Genomic DNA, 21089 nt, shown 5'->3' with positions numbered 1-21089 from the left:
CATTTTAAAATACTTAAAGTCTTTAAGTGACCGTTGTTTCAGGTCTCTAAGATGAGGTAACCACATAAGCTTCGAGTCAAAAATGAGCCCCAGAAATCCCACTGTGTCTTTAAAAGTAAGGACAGTGTCCCTCATTCTCAATCCAGGAAATGTTAAAATCGAACAAGAATGGTGAAAAAGAACACACACGGACTTCCCGGTGGAAAACTTAAAACCACTCTTCTGCGCCCATTGATCTAAACATCTAAAGGTAAGTTGAAACTGACACGTTGTTGTTGCGAGGTTTGAAGAAGAGGAAAAAACAGAGAAATCATCCACAAACAAGGAACACTGGACAGGACTTTTCACTATGGGCGTAATGCTATTAATAGTTATGGCAAAGACAGTCACACCTAAAACGCTACCTTGAGCGGCACCGTTCTCTTGCTCAAAGCAATCAGGCAGGACATCACTGACTTGGTATCTAAAATATCGTGGCGAGAGGAACGACTGAATAAAAATGGAAAGACAACCACGATAAACCACATTCGTGAAGCTGCTCTAGGATAAGACGCCCGTAGTACCATAGGCCTACCCGACGTCAAAAAATACACCTAGAAGGTGATGACAGCATAGGAAAGCTTGTTGTATAGCCGCCTCCAGGAGGGCAAGGTTATCAAAGGTGGAATGAAACCTCCTGAACCCACACTGAAAGCGACTAAGGAGTTGCCACGATTCTAAGATCCAGACAAAGTGGCGGTTGACTATCCGCTCCAAGGTCTTTCCCATGCAACTAGTGAGTGCAACACTTCGGTACCTACTTGGGCATGCGCAGTCTTTTCCAGGTTTCAAAAGAGGAATTAAAACTGCCTCACGCCACGAGTCAGGAAAGTGACCTGATGCCCAAATGGCATTAAAAAGTGCGAGAAAGATACCTCTGTTGCGCCTTGGGAGGTGCCGTAGCATACTGTAATGGATCCTGTCGTGACCAGGGGATGTGTCACGAGCCACAGACAATGCACAATCCAGCTCCCACATGGAGACTGGTCAGTTGCAAATTTCATTAAAGGTGGACTGGAAGTCCAAACTACACCTCTCAGCAACCGTTCTATGGTGATGGAAACCCTGATCCTGACTGGCTGTTGTAACAGTGGCAAAATATGCTGCTATAGTCTGGGCAATGTCTCGTGGATCCATGTGGAGAGTGCTGCTATTCATTACAGCAGCCATGGGCACCTCCCTCCTCTCCCACAAATTCTCCTGATGCTCTCCCACACAATGGAACTTTTGGTGTAACGATTAATGGTATTCAGGAACTGTTGCCATGACCTCTTCCTGCTCTCTCGAATAATTTGGCGACCTTTTGCCCTCGCCACTTGAAAGGCTGCAAGATTCTCAGCAGTTGGTTTACATTGGAACCTATGCAGAACTGCACACCTGGTCCTGATTGCAGAGTGGCATTCTGAACTCCACCAAGGGGCAGGTTACCTCTTCTGGTGGCTCATGGACTGTGAAATGGATGCTGCAGTCGCGTGGTGGACCATTTTGGTAATATGATCCACCCACACCTTGACATTCGCACAGTGTTCGAACTGGGCCAACTGGCTATAAGTGTCCAGTCGGCTCTACTGAGAACTCATCGTAGGGATTTCATTTCGGGGCCTACACCATCTGGCATGTGAATCCAGATTGGGAAGTGATCACTTCCATACAAGTCACTGGCCACTTCCAATTGAGCACTGTGGGCAAGAGCTGGAGAGCAGAGCGAGAGATCAATGGCAGAGAACAACCCAGTCCCTGTGCAGAAGTGAGTGCTCTGTCCCGCATTTAGCAAGAGTGCACAGGATGACAGGAGGAGCCTCTCAATCGCTCTACCCCTGGGACAGGTAATTGTAGAGCCCCAAAGCACATTGTGGGCATTAAAATCACCACAGATGATGAATGGCTGGGGGAGCTGCGTAATAAGGGCAGTGAGGGCCCTTCATCAAGGGCATCATGTGGGGGAAGTAAAGGGAACATATAGTCAATGGATGATGCACGTGCACAGACACAGCAATGGCTTGTAAAGTTGTCACAAGTGAGAGAGGTGAGGAGTGGCAGTCCATCCTGACGAAAAGATCTACACCCCCTCCAGTTCTCTCTCCACACAGGTCATCCCTTTTGCGGAGTGTATAGCCTTGGAGCGCAGGGGAGTATGAGGGATGTAAATAAGTCTCCTGGAGACACACACACACACACAGTGGACTACCCTGAGAGAGTACACGAAGTTCCTCCACATGTGTCCTGAACCCCTGCAAGTTCCACTGAAGTATGGGAGCCATGTACAATGCGGGTAGCACCTTCATCCTATCTTTCTGACGGGGTGGGGATACTGCAGCAGGTGGAGGGGCAGTCACGGGGCAAGATGATTGCCCCACACGTACATCATACTCCATCGGCTCTGGGGAAGAGTCAGAGGAAGCACATGTAAAATGACTTCGACATGGTCAGACGGTTTACCACATGATCTGACCTGCTGTGCCTGCTTTATAGGAGCTTTTTGCATTTTGTTGGGCTTTGGTGGAGCTGGCGTGGGAGTGGTAATGGCCGTACTGGGCTTCTGAACAGCCTCAGCTGTTGGAGGCGCCAGGGGCTGGCCCAAGTTGGCCACTGTACCCTTCTCTGCTGTTCGAGCAGAGGCCACAGGCTCTGAAACATTTGCTGCCTCGCAAGTGCACTGACATCTGCAGGTGTTAGTGCCAACACTCGCCACCTCCGTCTGCATATAGGCATCTGCTTTTGGAGTAGGCTTCTGAACCATTGACGCAAAAGATGTAGCAAATGTGGGAGGCTGCATCGACTTGTAGATACTTTTGGCCTCACCATAGGGGATATGCTTGATTGTTTTTATTTACTGGACTTTGCATTCCTCTAAAAAGATTTAGCAGTCCCTACTCCAAATGGGGTGGGTTCCAGAGCAACTGATACATTTGGCTGGAGACGAGCAACCAACTTCTTCATGAGCGGCCTTACCACAATTGCCAAAAGTCGCTTCACCTTTACATCCTCAGGTGGTATGACCAAAGCGCTGGCATTTAAAACAGCACATTGCGGTCGGGAAATAAGGCTTCACACTAAGGCGAAGGAAGCCAGCCTTAACATGCTCAGGAAGTTTCGTGCTACTGAAGGTCAGATTAAAGGAGTCGGACTTAATAAGATGCCCATCAACCCTTTTCATGATCTATTGCACGTCAACTATACCTTCTGGAGCCCACTCACGTTGCAGTTCCTCCTTGGAATGTCTACTATATCCTGGCATGTCAAAGCACCTTTGCTATAATTCAAGATGCTGTGTAGCTCAGTGTCTATGGCATATTTCCCAAGGCATTTAGCAGTGTGGAGGTTAGTTGCCAGCTAGGAATTGGAAGTTTCCACTAGCAAGGTCCCATTGCGCAAGCACTGCACCAATTTTAAGGAGCCACAGATTCCCTCCAAACCCTTTTGTATATAGAAGGGCGAAACCTTCTCGAAACACTACCCTCCTCCTGTTTCACTATGAGAAACACATTCTGAGGACCAGAATGCGTTCTGTTACTGAAGACTGGACTCGTCAAAGAAGCGCCGGAGTCAGGGGGACTGACTACGAGAGTCCTCTTGATAGACTGGGTGTTAGAACCTTCCATTGGCCCACCCTTTCCACTGGGAGGAGAAAAAGAAGATTTCATAGGATACATTTCGGTCCCACAAGCAGCTACGGAAGGAAGAGTCCACTCACACAAAGCCCCACGTGCCTGAATAAGCCTTATACAACTGAGGTGTGGCAAGTTCTCCAGAGGTTGCCCGCTAATGACTGTTCCACCTCAACAGCCATGCGTCTCATCAGCACGCAGCACACCTCGAGATTGAAGTTTTTTTTATAGAGGTTTATTACATCCTCGCGATCCGGGCAGTCAAGCCAAGATCCCTATTCGCTGAGACACACAACGTTCCACTGCCGCACTGCACAGTGGTCACTGAAGCATGCCCACAGCTTACTGTGACAGGGGACTGGCGGCGCTTACCAGTCCCCAAATCCGGAATCCCGGGGTTGCCAAGCCCGTACCCAGAAAATGAATGGCAAGCCCCTCGGGCCCTGCCAGTACACAGTTCACTTGCGCACGGTGCAATTCTTTACCTCAAGTCTCAGTGCACGGTACTACTGTGTTGTTACATGAACAACGAATACAGTATTGTGTACTGAAAATGCCACAGATCTTCACACTTGCAGAGTACGCTAACATGGTGTTCGTCTATGGTTTGCTGTGCAAGAATAGCAACAACGATTTCCAAATTGCAGAGTGCCAGATAGCAGGGTGTTTAACAGAGTGTTTCACAGATAGCGTGAGCATGGTATGCTTCCCAGTGTAAATGTTGTCTCTGAATGTCCTGTACAACAAACTCTTAATGAAATTCAGAACATTCTTCAAGCAGTGGAACTCAATCTTACTACTAGCTCTAGAAAAACTTTGTATTCCACAACACGAATGATACGCAGAGTACACGAGCATGGTCTGTATCCCTTTCACCGGCAGAGTGTACAACATCTGCATGAAGGAGATACTGTCGCCCGGCAAGAATTCTGTCGATGTATCAATGCCAATGAGCAATTAATTCCACATATTCTGTTCACTGACAAGTCAACATTTATCTGCAACAGAATCAACAACACGTGCATCTCTCATGTATGCGCAAATGTGCATGCTACTGTGGAAACGATTTTTCAATGACATTTCTCAGTCAACGTGTGGTGCGGTATTATTGATGACCAACTCATCAGCCCAGTTATTTTAGACAACTGTCTCACTGGGAAACGGTATCTTGAGTTTCTTCAAAATGTGTTACCAAAATATGTGGAGAATATCCCTTTGGCAACATGAGCTCGTATGTACTTTCAGCAAGATGGAGCTCCTACACATTCCGTACGGCCAGTGACACAGTATCTCAACACAACGTATCCTGGTAGTTGGATCAGTCGCTGTGGAGTCATTGCTTGGCCACCGAGGTCACCCAATCTTACCCCATTGGATTGCTGTTTGTGAGGGTGGTTGAAGAGCGATGTCTACAAGCGCAGAGTGGACACAAGAGAGGAACTTCTTGCTTGTATTTTACATGCTTGTGCCCAGGTAAAGGAATGCAAAACTGAGCTCTGATCGGCGACACAACACCTGTCTACAAGAGCAGTAACATGCATTGAAGTTGACACGGGACTGTTCGAACATCTTCTGCGAGGAAACATACACAATTAAACAAACCATAACATAACAGTATCTTAATTTACCGTCACCTGCAACTTTCCCATTCCTAGCTGTGTTCATTGGTTTACCTGGAGACATTTAAGAAAAAGGCATATGTTTGTTAGCAGTTTTTTTTTTTTTTCAGAATCACCAGTAGTATCACCCGTCGAAGCATGCACCTTTCCTCCTGACTCACCCTATATAATCGCATACTGGTAATGCGGATCAAACTCCAGTCTATTTTGAGATGTCACTCGACAACCAAAAACCAGAACAAGTAATCCAGCATCATGATATGAACTGGAGGCAACGAGAAGCAAAATTGTACAGTGAAGATGTTTGTAACTGGCAATGGATGAAAGCTAACACCTTATGTGATACCTAAAGGGAAAACTATTCTGAAAATATCAATGAATCCAAAAGGGTGGATGGACAATGACCTCTTGGTTGACTGGGTGACTCACATTTGGCAATGTTGCCCTGGCCGTTACTGAATTTACATAATATGTTGGTCCTGGACAATTTCTGCAAACATACAGCTGAGGAAGTGCGAGACAAATTACAAAAAGAGAAAACTGAGTTGGTCATTATCCCTGGAGGCCTAACATCTGTCCTGCAATCACTAGATGTGTGTATAAACTGTCCATTCAAAGCCGTATTTAAACAGTGATATATGCAATGGACAGCCAATGAAAACCACAAGTTCACATCAAGTGGAAAAATCAAGCGGCTGAATTTGTCCCAGATTTGTGAGTGAGTAAAATGAGCATGGGACTTCATTCAGCTACCACTAGTGGAAAAATATTACAAAAAATGTGTTATCACAATTTTATTGGACGGATCCGAGAATGGCGCTTTATGGAAAGGTGGCGATGACAAAATGATACTACCACAACAGATGATGGCAAAAAAGGCGGTAAATAGAATCATTATGTTAGAACAATTATAGGTAAATAAAAAACAAATCAAAGCCAATATCCTCCCGCCCTCCTCCTTAAAATTGGGGTGCACAGATTATTCAATGGCACAGATTATTCGTGTGTATATGGTATGTGTGACTGCCATAGGCAATTGTAATATCTGGTATTTACTGAATGCTATGAGGTGGAGAGAGAAAATTTTCTGGTGCAAAAAACTTGATGTTCATGGTTAGCTTTGCAAGATCATAAACTCTGCTGGTGGTAGTGGAGAATGCATTCAGTGGGCCTACAGTGACAATAATTCACCAGCAAAGGCAACTGGTTTAGACAGCCAATGCATTCCTGCCCCTCATAACATTTCCGTAGAATAGCTTTTTTCTCCTACCAGTACACCATTGAAAAAATTGATAACAGACCTTCAAAATGTGGGCTTTTAGCTGCAGCGCTGATGCTGGTGCGGAATGCATCATGCCCAGGAGAGTTCCCATGTCATCATCACCTCCAGCACCAAGCAAAAGTTCACGAACAATTCCTGAAAGATACGTCACAAAATAGTACAGAATTAGAGAAAATCTTTTGTGCATATTACATGTTATTGAAAATTAGATTTGGCAGTTACAAAACCAGTCACATATCACAGTTGTATACTGGCTACTGGTTGTTTGTTCTGAAAATTGGGATGCGTACAATGTTATGACATTCAATGTGTAAAATCTTTTACATTTTTAAACAGATCAAGGAAGACAGTGAGGTTAAACATCTCACTGACAACATTCTAGGTGGAATTTCAGCTGAGAAGGACAGGAAAGGTATTGTGTACGTCCTTGTTGAAGGGTTCATCTTGGCATTTACCCAAAGTGAATTTTGTAAACATATATCTGCATCTTTTTTTAGTTAAGGATAACAGGTACCAGAATAATCTTCCTTCTCACTATTCTATTCACAGAAAGAAGCATACACTGTGGTAGCCCTTTGCCCAAGCCCAAATTTCTCTAATTTTACTATCACAGTTGTTACACTGGATGCAAGATGCAACAAATGATATGTTTCTTGTTTCAAAATGGAATATGGGCTCTTTGAATTCTGACAGTACAGCATTTTTTGGAGCAACTGCCAATGGTGTTTGTTAATCCTTCTTTACAAGGGTCTCAGAACAACAAATTATACTCAAGAATTGGTCACACAAGGATTTTGAAAGCAACTTCTGCATAGGTAATTTAAAATTCGTTAGGAACCTTCCTTTAAATCACAGTTTGGCATCTTACCTCTCGACACACAGATTCATGTTACCAATCTATATTAAATTTCTCCCGATAGAAACCACTGTATACTTGATAGTTGTGACTGACTCTCCAACTATGTAATCAAATGATACAAGGGATTTTCAATTATTTATGCACATTACATTAAATTTTAGTAATTTTGGGGTTATCTGCAGGTCTTTGCACCAAGTGCAGACTGCAAATCAACATTATCCACAAAGTCATTTATATAATGGTGTGAACAGAACTGTCACATATCACTTCCTTATGACATGTCATTTGCTGCTTTTGTTTCATACAATGTATCCATATTAACAATGTGATATTAACATAAGTTTCCCGGGAAGTCTTATCTGGCCACATGCCTGTCTCAATACTCCATATGCATATATTTCAGTTGCTGAACTGTGTTGTGAAGCTGTACTTACGGGTTTCTGGAAATCAAGAAATGTGCCATCAAGCAAGACCCCTCCACCTACAAACTTGTACACTAAGTGAGTGAAGAGAGCAAGCTGACCTTCACACAATCTCTGCTTTGAGAATCTGAGATGGTTGCTCCCAGAATGATACTCTTGAATCTCAAAAAGTTGTCACATGCTAGGCGTTCGAGTCCTGCATGGTATGCAGGAGAGGTGGGAGACGAAGTACTAGTAGAAGTGAAACTGTGAGAGTGGGCCATGATCCATGTTTGGATAGTTCAGTCGACAGAGCGCTTGCCCGCGAAAGGCACAGGTCCCGGTTTGAGTCCTTGTCTGGCACACAGTTTTAATCTCCCATGAAGTTTCAAGAGTTATGGGTGTTTATTTGGTGTGTAAGTATTACATTAATCAACCAATACTCACACGACTGCAAAACGTACAATCAAGCTGGTGGGTTATGAATTTAGCTGCTACTGCAAGTGAGGATGGCTTTCTTGTCAACCAACACAGTGGTCCACGATGTGTACAACTATCTTTTTGACTGAGAAATATCCATTACTTCAGTCATATTACAACTGATTTTCTGGCCTCCTTTCAAAATTGCCCTGCATCTATACACATGCTCTGCAAATCCTCTCCTTCACTGTTGAAGTTCATTTGACTAAACTCAAATAATACAATCCATCAGCAAAAGAAAGATACTGCAGTTATGTTCCATTAACACACATTGTTATTATATACACGACTGTTTTTAAATATATGGTTGTCCATTGTCAAATTTCTTAAAATGGGCTATAGGTAGGACATTACTTTAACATTCACTAAATAATAACAGAAATGCCCAATTTTATGATACATTATAGGTACAAAATTTATAAATACTAGTATGTTATGAACAGCTATCTATGCAGAGGGAAACAACATTGACCCCAATGAATTAAAACCACCACTTTAAGACTCAGTACTAAACAACAACAAATAGCTTCGAAAAACACAGAATTAAAATCTACAGAAACAAAAGATGATTAGGAAAAATAAAATCGTACAAATTCTTGACAAATAAGCTATCATCTGTGTTGCACACTAAAATAAGTTAGATACAGTGATCTGTACATGTCCATGACAGAAAACTGATTACCTTTCAAGCAAATGACTGAAATTAACATACTCAAGGTTGTAAAATGTGGTTATTCAAAAAGAAGATATCCAATGGCTGCCAGATCAGATACACTCAACACACTAATGGAGAAATCAAGGGATGCCAGGTGGCGTCATCTCTATACAATATACAGAGGTTGGACAAAAACATGAAAACAGCACAAGAAATGCATGCTTAAATATACACTCCTGGAAATTGAAATAAGAACACCGTGAATTCATTGTCCCAGGAAGGGGAAACTTTATTGACACATTCCTGGGGTCAGATACATCACATGATCACACTGACAGAACCACAGGCACATAGACACAGGCAACAGAGCATGCACAATGTCGGCACTAGTACAGTGTATATCCACCTTTCGCAGCAATGCAGGCTGCTATTCTCCCATGGAGACGATCGTAGAGATGCTGGATGTAGTCCTGTGGAATGGCTTGCCATGCCATTTCCACCTGGCGCCTCAGTTGGACCAGCGTTCGTGCTGGACGTGCAGACCGCGTGAGACGACGCTTCATCCAGTCCCAAACATGCTCAATGGGGGACAGATCCGGAGATCTTGCTGGCCAGGGTAGTTTACTTACACCTTCTAGAGCACGTTGGGTGGCACGGGATACATGCGGACGTGCATTGTCCTGTTGGAACAGCAAGTTCCCTTGCCGGTCTAGGAATGGTAGAACGATGGGTTCGATGACGGTTTGGATGTACCGTGCACTATTCAGTGTCCCCTCGACGATCACCAGTGGTGTACGGCCAGTGTAGGAGATCGCTCCCCACACCATGATGCCGGGTGTTGGGCCCTGTGTGCCTCGGTCGTATGCAGTCCTGATTGTGGCGCTCACCTGCACGGCGCCAAACACGCATACGACCATCATTGGCACCAAGGCAGAAGCGACTCTCATCGCTGAAGACGACACGTCTCCATTCGTCCCTCCATTCACGCCTGTCGTGTCACCACTGGAGGCGGGCTGCACGATGTTGGGGCGTGAGCGGAAGACGGCCTAACGGTGTGCGGGACCGTAGCCCAGCTTCATGGAGACGGTTGCGAATGGTCCTCGCCGATACCCCAGGAGCAACAGTGTCCCTAATTTGCTGGGAAGTGGCGGTGCGGTCCCCTACGGCACTGCGTAGGATCCTACGGTCTTGGCGTGCATCCGTGCGTCGCTGCGGTCCGGTCCCAGGTCGACGGGCACGTGCACCTTCCGCCGACCACTGGCGACAACATCGATGTACTGTGGAGACCTCACGCCCCACGTGTTGAGCAATTCGGCGGTACGTCCACCCGGCCTCCTGCATGCCCACTATACGCCCTCGCTCAAAGTCCGTCAACTGCACATACGGTTCACGTCCACGCTGTCGCGGCATGCTACCAGTGTTAAAGACTGCGATGGAGCTCCATATGCCACGGCAAACTGGCTGACACTGACGGCGGCGGTGCACAAATGGTGCGCAGCTAGCGCCATTCAACGGCCAACACCGCGGTTCCTGGTGTGTCCGCTGTGCCGTGCGTGTGATCATTGCTTGTACAGCCCTCTCGCAGTGTCCGGAGCAAGTATGGTGGGTCTGACACACCGGTGTCAATGTGTTCTTTTTTCCATTTCCAGGAGTGTAAATGCAGGTGCTAGATATGCCTGCAGATTGTTCTGTTGTATCTGACCACGTCCAGTGTTCTCAATATGTTGTGTCAGTCATGCTTATTACAGTGTTCTGTGTAGTTGTGAGTGCGTTATGTCAGGGCTAAGTGAAATTTGAACATGAGATGTTTCCGTAACCAACACAAAGGAAGTGTCTGGTGTTTCAAGAGAGACTGTATTGAACATTTATACCAGGAAAAGTGGAAAAGTATTACCGGCTAAGTCACAATGCAGATAAAAGTGCATGTTGAGTGATCTGACAGGAGGTCACTGAAGTGGATTGTGATGAAAAATTAGACAACAACTGCTGTAAAAGTCACTGCAGAACTGGATGACACATTCAGGAACCCTGCCAGCACCAAAACAAAATGAAGGGAGCTCTACATACTGGGAAATGCAAGGTGAGCTGGAATGCCAAACTACATATCAGTGGTGCAAATGGCCATAACACGAAAATGTGGTGCCAAATCCATAAAATATGGGTTGTGGAGCCATGGAAGAAAGTTATTTGGTTGGATGAGTCTTGTTTCAAATTGTTTCCAGCTTCTGGTTGAGTTTACATCTGAGTTATGTTGTCCCAAGCATATGATGCAGAATGCTTGTAGCTAAGAGTGAAACATGGTGGAGGTTCAGTGATTGTTGTGAACCCATATCATGGTGTTTCATGGGTCCCATGGTACTATTCACAGTCTCATTACTGTTGAAGAAGACATGACCATTTCAGTCAAACAGGTTCATCCCAAGATACAATATTTTTCCCCAATGATGATACTGTACTCCAAGAAACAGGGTCCTTGTTCACATAGCTTGCACTGTACACAACTGGTCTTGCAAGCACGAGGATGTCACATCTTCCCTGGTCACCATAGTCACCAAAATCTCAATTATATTGAGACTTTGTCATCTACTTTGGAGAGAAAGGTGCGTGATCGCTAGCCACCTCCATCACAGTTACCTAAACTTGCCACTATTTTGCAAGAAGAATGATTTGAGATTCCCTTGAAAACCATACAGAACCTGTATGTAACCACTCTGGGATGACTAAAGCTGTTTTGAAAGCCATCAGTTTTCTTATGATGTATTAGGCACAGCAATGTGTTGGGCTTTTTGGCGTTTCGATATTTTTATCCATCCCCTGTACTGATTGTGCCCACAATAAGCTCTCAGTCCATAAAACTATCATAAAACTCACGAGAAAGAGAGAACTGAGAACTTTTTAAGACCCATTGGTTACGAGAATCCCACTTCAAGATTCAAGTGGGTTACCAGTAACACAATTTAGCTTGTTCACAAGGCATTGAGCATGAAAAAAGCTACATGTTCAGCTCATTTCACTCAGTGTGAGAATAATGTCAGACCAATCCGTTTGCATTAGAGAATGATGGGTCACCAATCTGAGATGACTGAGTAGGCAAAGTTTACAAGAGTTTTACTTCTATGCATAGCATCCTTTGTTCTGTTTCCATCCAATAGAATAAGACGGAGCCATTAGAACATACACTGTTCTCTCATAAATCTGTTCTATAGACCAATATTATGAAAAGGAAAGTTGCTACTCACCATATAGCAGAGATGCTGAGTTGCAGATAGGCACTATGAAAAGACTGCCGCAATATAAGATTCTGGCCAATGGCCAACAAAGACTTTGTCGAAAATAGACAAAACAAACACACACACACACACACACACACACAATGACTGCAGCCTCTGGCAGCTGAAGCCACAGTCGTGTGTGTGTGTTGCGTTTGCATTTGCATGTATGTGTGTTTCATCTATTTTCAACGAAAGATTATATTGTGGTAGTCTTTTTGTTGTGCCTATCTAATAAAGAGGAGGTATTGAACAGAATTGGGGAGAAGAGGAGCTTGTGGCACAACTTGACTAGAAGAAGGGATCGGTTGGTAGGACATGTTCTGAGGCATCGAGGGATCACCAATTTAGTATTGGAGGGCAGCGTGGAGGGTAAAAATCGTAGAGGGAGACCAAGAGATGAATACACTAAGCTGATTCAGAAGGATGTAGGCTGCAGTAGGTACTGGGAGATAAAGAAGTTTGCACAGGATAGAGTAGCCTGGAGAGTTGCATCAAACCAGTCTCAGGACTGAAGACCACAACAACAACAACAACAACAACATCTGTGACTCAACACCTTCGCTATATGGTGAGTAGCAACTTTCCTTTTCATAATACTGTTACATTCCATCCTGGATTTTCCATTGCTTGATTGTTCTATAGACCACTAGCAGGCATTTCTGTTAGGTATATCAAAATCACTTGTTCAAAAATAGCTTAACAAAAATACAGCTTCCTTATCAATTTTAGCTATATGGATATTAGACTATGGTCCGAGGCATGTTGTGTGGCTAACATTTCATCTCTTAATACTGGAGACATTCTCAAATGTTATAAATTCTTTGTAATCATACAATGATTGGGGGATGACATTCTGTCATGTCACCCGGCTGGTGCCGAAAAATCACAGAATCGCATTAATGTGGGTTATGGCGCTTGTACAGCAGGAAAGATGGTGCTGTTTTCTTTATTTGGCAATAAGGCTCACAACCTGTTTAGTTTCAGTCCTCCTGCTTTTCTGTTAAAGTTGCTTTTGTATTTTTGAATTTCTATTGGATCTTGATAAAATTATAGTATCAGGGAACTGAATATGGTGGTTTCCTGGTCCCAGTGCATGATCTGCCACTGTCAACTTATCCGTATTGTCATGACAACAATTGATCTTGTGTTCTGTAAGCCAGGTGTCGGCAGTTTTCAGTTCCGATTCACACTTGACTGCATGTGCAAGGGAATTTGTACACTCCTGCTGCAGCAAATGGTGGGCTTAGATCCTCCACAATATTAAAATATTAATGTAACTCTCTTGTCAGTTTACGCACTATGACAATACTCCAACAAAGTATCTTACTTTCTGTATTACAAGTTGGGAGATGGCGTTGTAACATTCCTTTGAGATTTTCATTTTACAGTTGGAGCTATGGCACTGATCCAGCTACTGAGTGTTGTAGTTTGAATTTACACAGATGTATTTCAACTGTCATTTCAATTCAAACAATGTAATTAAAAGAATTTGAATCTGACCACAAAGAGAGGTATTTTTTTAAAAATCATTGCTCAATTCTTCACTGCTTTATGGGTGATAAGATAGCCTACAGAAAATAAAATGAACCTTTGGAAAATTATGATTGCAATTAATGCTAGTCAATAACCAACCATAAAAATTGTAAGTGACAATTAGTTAACTACACATGCATTATTGCTGCTGTTTCTTCATCTTGTTGGGCTTTATGGAGCATGTCAAGTCAATAATACATACCTAATGCCTGCTGCCTGCATTCAGAGTAAGGAACAAGATTGTGGGCACAGCGAGCACCACCACTTTCTCTGAAAACTGCTGCATTACTTGCATTTGAATGCAATAACAATGTTAGGGCTTCCATTACAAGCATTCCCAGTTTTTCACTTGGTGCTGGAATCTCATACTCTGCAATTCATTAAATAAGATAACTATAAATACCCAGCAACTGTTCCATATAATCACTAGTAATGTATATTCAGCACTAAATTTTTGCCAAACAGGCATATTGGAACTTAAAAGTGATAAAAAACACACCTCAACAGGAGTCAGCAAAACAATAAAAAAGTTTTACAATTGTAAGAGCATAAAAAATCATCTCATTTGATTCTCTGCCTTAATATATACACATTCAATTAAAACACCATCTAGAAATGAATTAATTACTAATAAAATTATTGCTCAGTTACGAGCTGTTTTACAAGATTAACACCACACAAACTTCATAAAAGAAAGTGTACACAAATAACTTTGCATTATGCATTCCAGAATGGCACAGTTTATACTGTTTTATTACAAAGCAATTTACTACACTCTATTTCTTTTATTACACTAGTGAAACAAGCGTTATGCATTCCAGAATGACACAGAGACAAAACAACAGAGAAGTGAACATAGTTTTAAAACCTTACAGGTGTCTCTGTCTAATCTGAAGACCTAGTCATTGCACCAAAGTAAATTAGAAGAAATGGAACAAACAGAAAAAATGGGAAAAGACAAATAGTAACTCAATTTAAATTTTTAATGTGAAGAGTACAAAATTAATATCATTGCTACGAGAAATTTCACTAATATGTACAAATACATATTTTTAATACTTGTAATGACAGTAAAGTGAAGAGTGAATATAAACTTGTGAAAGCAATCAGTCATAAATACAGTGGAACTTCACTTAAGGAGCACCTCCCACAATGTACAATTCACATGTCGTTCATGTACAACGGGGAAAATTTTCAACAATATGAACACCTATCATTGTCTTTAGTACATACTGTAGTCTGGATTTGGCACTCTTTCTGGTACCATCTTAGTATAGCTTGTAATCACACATTTTTGTAAACTTTTGTACACAAAGTGTTTTGTTGTGTGCAAATTTTAATAACCTTCATATAAAAGTCCCTGAAGATACAGCCGCAAGAAGACAACCGTAAGAGAAAGAAAATGAGCTTAGGAATAAACGTAAAATCATTGAAAAATGCAAATGTGGTGCGAGCGTTTCTGATTTAGCACACACATACATTCGGTCTACCTCAACTATCTGCACTATCCTCAAGAACAAGGGACAAGATTAAGGAGATAGAGGTTTCAAAGGGAGTGATAGGAGTATCTAAACAATGGTTTCGTATTCTAGATTATGTTGAAAGGCTGCTCCTTATATGGACAAATGAAAAGCAATTGCAAGGTGACACCATTAACGACGTCATCATTTGTGAGAAGGTGAGAATGATTTTTGCTGACCTCATTAAAAGGATGCCTCGATCATCAGCGGCCAAAGAAGTTTTTAAGGGAAGCTGTGGGTGCATCAAGAAGTTTAAGAGAAGAACCGACATCCACAGCATTGTGAGGCACGGCGAAGCTGCCAGTTCTGACACAAAGGCAGCAGAGAACTTCACCAGCAACTTCAAGATGCTGGTAGATTCTGAAGGTTATCCGACGTAACATGTTTTTAACTGTGCCAAGAAGGGTATATTCTGGGGAAAAAATGCATACTTTTATAACAGCAGGGGAGAATGCATTGCCAAGTCACAAGCCAATGGAAGGCCATCTCACACTGCTAATCACTGCCAATGCAAGCAGCAACTTGAAAATCAAACCATTGCTTGTTTACCATTCAGAAACTCCATAAGTCTTCAATAAGCGTAAAGTCCGGAAGAGCAGGTTAAATGTGATGTGGAGGTCCAGTAACAAGGCTTGGGTGACACGTGATCATTTTTCTGATTGGATCAATGAAGTGTTTGGGCCTTCAGTGGACAAAGATTTGCTTGAGATAAATTTGCAACTCCACGTCTTGGTTATTATGGACAACACTCCTGCCCACTCTCCAGGCCTACAAGACCATCTCCTTGGATAATTTCAATTCATCAAGATCCAATTTCTGCCTCCCAACACCGTTCTGTTACTGCAGCCAATGGACCAACAGATTATTTCTAACTTTAAGAAGCAAACAACAGGAAATCCAGGACGGAGGACAGAATGGATAGCTGCTACTCTGCATCTCCCCTATACGTTGAGTAGCAACTATCCTTTTTATGATACTGTAACTTTAAGAAGCTCTATACCAAAGCACTTTTCGAGCACTGCTTTGAGTTGACTGAAGCTGCCACTCTCACTCTCAGAGAGTTTTGGAAATATCACTTCAACATCATTGCCTGCGTCAAGATGATCAAAAAGATGTGGGAAGGGGTTACCAAGAGAACTATCACTTCTGCTTGAAAGAAGCTTTGGGCAGAGTGCATTGTCAAATGTGACTCTGAGGCATTTGAGCCAGTACCTGTGGAGCCTGTCGTCAATGAAACTGTGTCTTTGGCCAAGAGCATGGGACCACAAGTGGATAACATTGATATCAATGAGCTTGTGGAAGATCACAACCAAGAAATAACCACCGAAGAGCTTATGGTGTAGTGTGTTTCACAGCAGGAAGCTGTAAGATTAGTTCAGAGGAGGAGGAGGAGGAGGAGGAGGAGGAGGAGGTGGTGGTAACAGCAAAGCGGCTATCTTCTGGTGCAATAAGAGAAATGCTGAAAGCATGGGAATCAGTTGCATCGTACAATGAAAATCATCACCTCAATAAAGCAGTGGCTACAAGCACAGCAAATTTGTTTGACAATAATGATGTCTTACATTTTTGCCAAGTATTGAAGCATTGACAGAAACAAATGACTATATATAGCTTCCCAGTAAAAAAGAATTAGTTATGTACTATGAATAATAAAGTATATAATACAGCATGTATAATATTCCTCGAATAAATGGCATGGATAAAATAATACTTTTATTACTTTTTCTGTACGGGATGCGTATTTTACATTAATTTATATGGGATAAATTGCTCACTTAATGAGTGTTTAGCACTATGAGGAAGATTCTGTAGTGAATTATGCTCACTATGCAGAATCCACTGTTTCCTTTAATTAGAAACTGCAGAAAAATAAATTGTATCAATTATATGGACATACTATATGAACCAGACTTCCTAGACTCTTTATCATTCTTCCAAAAAAATCTACAGGAAGGTACTGTGAGTGGGGGACAAAACACACACACACACACACACACACACACACACACACACACTCACACAGAGAGAGAGAGAGAGAGAGAGAGAGAGAGAGAGAGAGAAAGCTATCTGAAAGGCTATAAATAGGAAACAAGCAAAAACAAAGAAAAATGTAATAACATAAAACTAAAGGGCATAGGTAGGTAAATAAATGATCCACAGGAACAAGTAAATTGTGAAAATGAATACGTTTTCTTTATTGCAAAATAATGACAAAATTACTGTAAGAGGTTATACGACATGTACAATGATGTAGCTCACCACACAGATTCAGGTCAGGCAAACAGGGCAAAAATTAAAAGCCAACAGTCATATGTGACCAACCAGTTAATGTAGTGAAAGAATACATAAACAGCTTAATAGTTTAGGTAACTACAGAGTATCTAAAACAAGTGAAAGTCATATCTCTAATAAAGTTAGTATAGAATAGACAAATTTACAAGCCTGTCTCTCTGCTGTAATCACTCCTAAAAGTTATAAAATCAATTGTGAAAGACAATCTAATGTATTTCCTGAACAAATCTAGCCTTCCCAGTAAGTGCAGATTGGTTTCCGAAGTGACAGAAGCACAGAATCAACCTCAGTGGAATTTACTAAAGTACATAACAGCTATATTTTACAATCTATCCAATGCCTTTGGCACTGCTGGGCATAAAATTCTACTGATGAAGCTAAAACTATTAGAAATAAGAGGAGTATCAACCCCAGGAAACAGAGTGCAGAGGGTAATGAAAATTTAATAAAAAATTGATCAGCTCCAAATACATTAATGCAAGGAATGGCGTTCCTCAATGCAGCAACATAAGACCATTATTCTTCTTTATACATTGATACACACAACTCACTTTCCACACAATGTCAGGTACAGGGGAAAAATCTCTGTGCAGATGAAAGCAACACTGTAATTACTGCTGAATCACCAGAACTCCTGGTACAGAAAGCAAATGGAACCCTCAAGGATGTTTACAGTTGGTGAATTACCAATAAACTGACATTGGCAATAAGCTTTACAAAAACATACCCTAAAACTGGCAAAGAAAATAAAGAGAAAAGAATTGTAGCTTTGGTGGTATATTAACATCTCACATGTAATTTATAAAAGCTGAGGACAAGCAGAAGATTTTACAAGTAAAAGATTCTGATGAAAATCTTAGGACCATTAATAAAAGATGGAGTATTTCCCCTTAAGCCCAAATGCAAAAATCTACAGGCAAATCCCTAAAATCATGATGATGTATAAAAAATGCAGCTTATGAGACATGTAGAAAGAATGGACCAAACAAGTTAACCCATCAGATTCACACGTTCTTGAAACACAATATCGGTACAAACAAACAGAAAAAAAACTTAAGAATTGTGTTTCAGCTACAGGACAGACTTGCAACCTGGAATGTCAAAATGAGAAAAGAGAAGGAGCAAATAAAACATATGGATGAAGAAATGGTAGTGCTTTCACTCGTTGCACATTTCATTTTTTATATTTGCTGCTGTATATTACAAATTGTACAGGATGGTATTTTTAAGGTATGCTAATGGGAAGTTCAGGAAGAGATGATTTTGTGTAGTATGAAGTTACTTTTGTGGAAGAAGAAGAAGAAGAAGAAGAAGAAGAAGAAAACAAAACTGCAACAGAGGCAGATATTTATTTACCACTGAAGTAAATCAGTACTTGACAAAGACTGGCAGCTTATACAAGTAACTGAAAAGATCCACAATTCTTCAACTATGGTATCAACAATAAATCCATAGATTCCATCACAAAGGCCAAATATTTAGTACTTTCTATCCTATCCTATCCTATCCATTTCAGTTGATATAACGATATGAAAGCAAGAGTGTGGAAAAGAACTGACAGATTGAAATTTTGAAAAAAACGTAGCTAATCTACAAATAAGGGGCCTTACGAAGTACTCTTCAACCCACTTCAGGATATTCATTGTGGATTTGTTTAGCAAGCACTAAAATAAGTCAGACATATTCCACAAACTCCAAAGACTGTAGGGCATCAAAGAGTAGCATTATGAAAAACTTACTCTTAATTTTACAGGAATTTATTCACAGAATGAACATATTACAAGCTCTAAATATGTCAGTAACACGACTACAGTGAAATAATAGAAACTAGCGAAAAATCATAAACATACAAGCAATTAGGCTTGGTGCATAATGGGCATCCAAGTAGTCAAGTAATAAATGAAATATCAAGCAAAAATAACTCTGGTACACCATGCACCTTCTGTTAGATGAGTCTTTATTGCTGAGCAGAGATTATACTAGAGGTTGTTGACAGCAATTGTGTGACCATTGACGAAGGGGGAACTGCAGACACACACCATTTCAAAGTATTGTTGCAAAATGACTGAAATATCGGCACACACATCATACACATGGTGTGTCAGAAATAGTCTGAAAAGCTGGTAACAGCACTGCAGGGGAGGTTGTACTGAGAAACAATTGTTAAGAAACCACTTTGCAGTTACAGAGTTATTTAGCACAGAAATTAGCCAGTCAGGCCATCACTACAGGCAGCCTACTGTAGGTGGTATTGCCAAACGTGTTCGCCATTTGGTTAGCTGAAACTTGAATTTGCGCACACAAGGATGTGACTGGCTAACTTCAATGCTAGATAACTAGGAAATGGCAAAGGTATCGAATTTTTTTCTTAACAATTATCACTCAGCACAACCTAACCTGCAACATCCTTACAAGCTTTTCATGATGTTTCTGATGTTATGTCACTAAAACTAAAGTATTACTCGCCATTACCCTTCTAACTGGGTACTATACACAGGGTTAACACTTTCATAAATAATATTTCTGCAATAATAAATTCTAGTGTACCACACACAGCCCAGCAGTACTATGCCTTCAAAAACTCTACCAACCTTTGCCTTCATCCACTGCTTGCTTCTTCTCTTTCAGCAGTGCAGCATACCTGTGCAAGCATGTCACAAATACTTCCAAGATTCCAACTTCTCTGTAGACATTCTTGAAAATTTCATTGTGTTTAGAACTGGAATACAGAAGGGTCTCTCCTTAACAACAGCATATATCATCAAAGGCATAACTTTCTCAAACTGTTAACCCTGAAGTAAGATTCACATCCTTTTCTTGTACAAATGTTTTAGTCACATATTTATGACTTAAATTAAATGAGAATAAAAGCAATTAAGAAGGGCTTGATAACTGAAATTTGAGAAAGTTCTCAGTGAATTATACAAAAAATTGTATAAATAGGCATCATACACATTTCCACAGTTTCTGTAATCGAAACTATTCTTTGATCTACATGTCTGATAAGGAACAGATGTTAGAAGCTTTCAAAACTTGGGTCTGAGTAAACGGTTCCATTCTTTTCTTTAAGCCATTACTGCTATTTTATTTACCACATACACGTACTTCCTTTGTGGCACTATGCCACAAAATATAAACAAACATTGGAAACTCCAGGATGGAATATCAACAATGTAGGAAAAGACAGAGTGCTACTTACCGTATAGATGACACATTAAGTTGCAGATGGACACACAAGCCTTCAGCCACAGCCTTCATCAGATCAAGACAGAGCTGCCCGAGTTGGTGGTCATGTGTGTGTGAGGTGTGTTTGCTTGTGTGAAGGAATGGTGTGTGTTTCTGTTTTTTGTTCTGACACAGACTGCAGCTGAAACCATATATGTAAGTGTCTTAATTCCAACCTGGAGTAGCAATCTATCTTTTCCTATGTTGCAGATAAAAACAAAGCCTTTTATGATCAATAATTAGTGCTTTACATTCTATCCAATTAAAATGTCCACATTAAAGTGAGATACATAAAGTTCAATGA

General features: G+C 41.4%; 1 protein-coding gene across 1 annotated transcript in view; it reads right to left on the bottom strand.

Annotated features, from left to right (window-relative positions):
• Window positions 1-21089, bottom strand: part of LOC126243507 (WD repeat and FYVE domain-containing protein 3) — a 324242-nt gene that overhangs the window by 232955 nt on the left and 70198 nt on the right. Inside the window, exons 10-12 of the mRNA XM_049948168.1 lie at window positions 20152-20279; window positions 13951-14118; window positions 6568-6683 (exon numbers count right to left, since the gene is read on the bottom strand). Coding sequence (XP_049804125.1) covers window positions 6568-6683; window positions 13951-14118; window positions 20152-20279 — 412 coding nt within the window. The remainder of the gene's footprint in view (window positions 1-6567; window positions 6684-13950; window positions 14119-20151; window positions 20280-21089) is intronic.

The sequence above is a fragment of the Schistocerca nitens genome, chromosome 1 (assembly GCF_023898315.1).
Source record: "Schistocerca nitens isolate TAMUIC-IGC-003100 chromosome 1, iqSchNite1.1, whole genome shotgun sequence".
NCBI classification, from domain to species: Eukaryota; Metazoa; Arthropoda; class Insecta; order Orthoptera; family Acrididae; genus Schistocerca; species Schistocerca nitens.
This window is presented reverse-complemented; position numbering and strand designations above follow the sequence as displayed.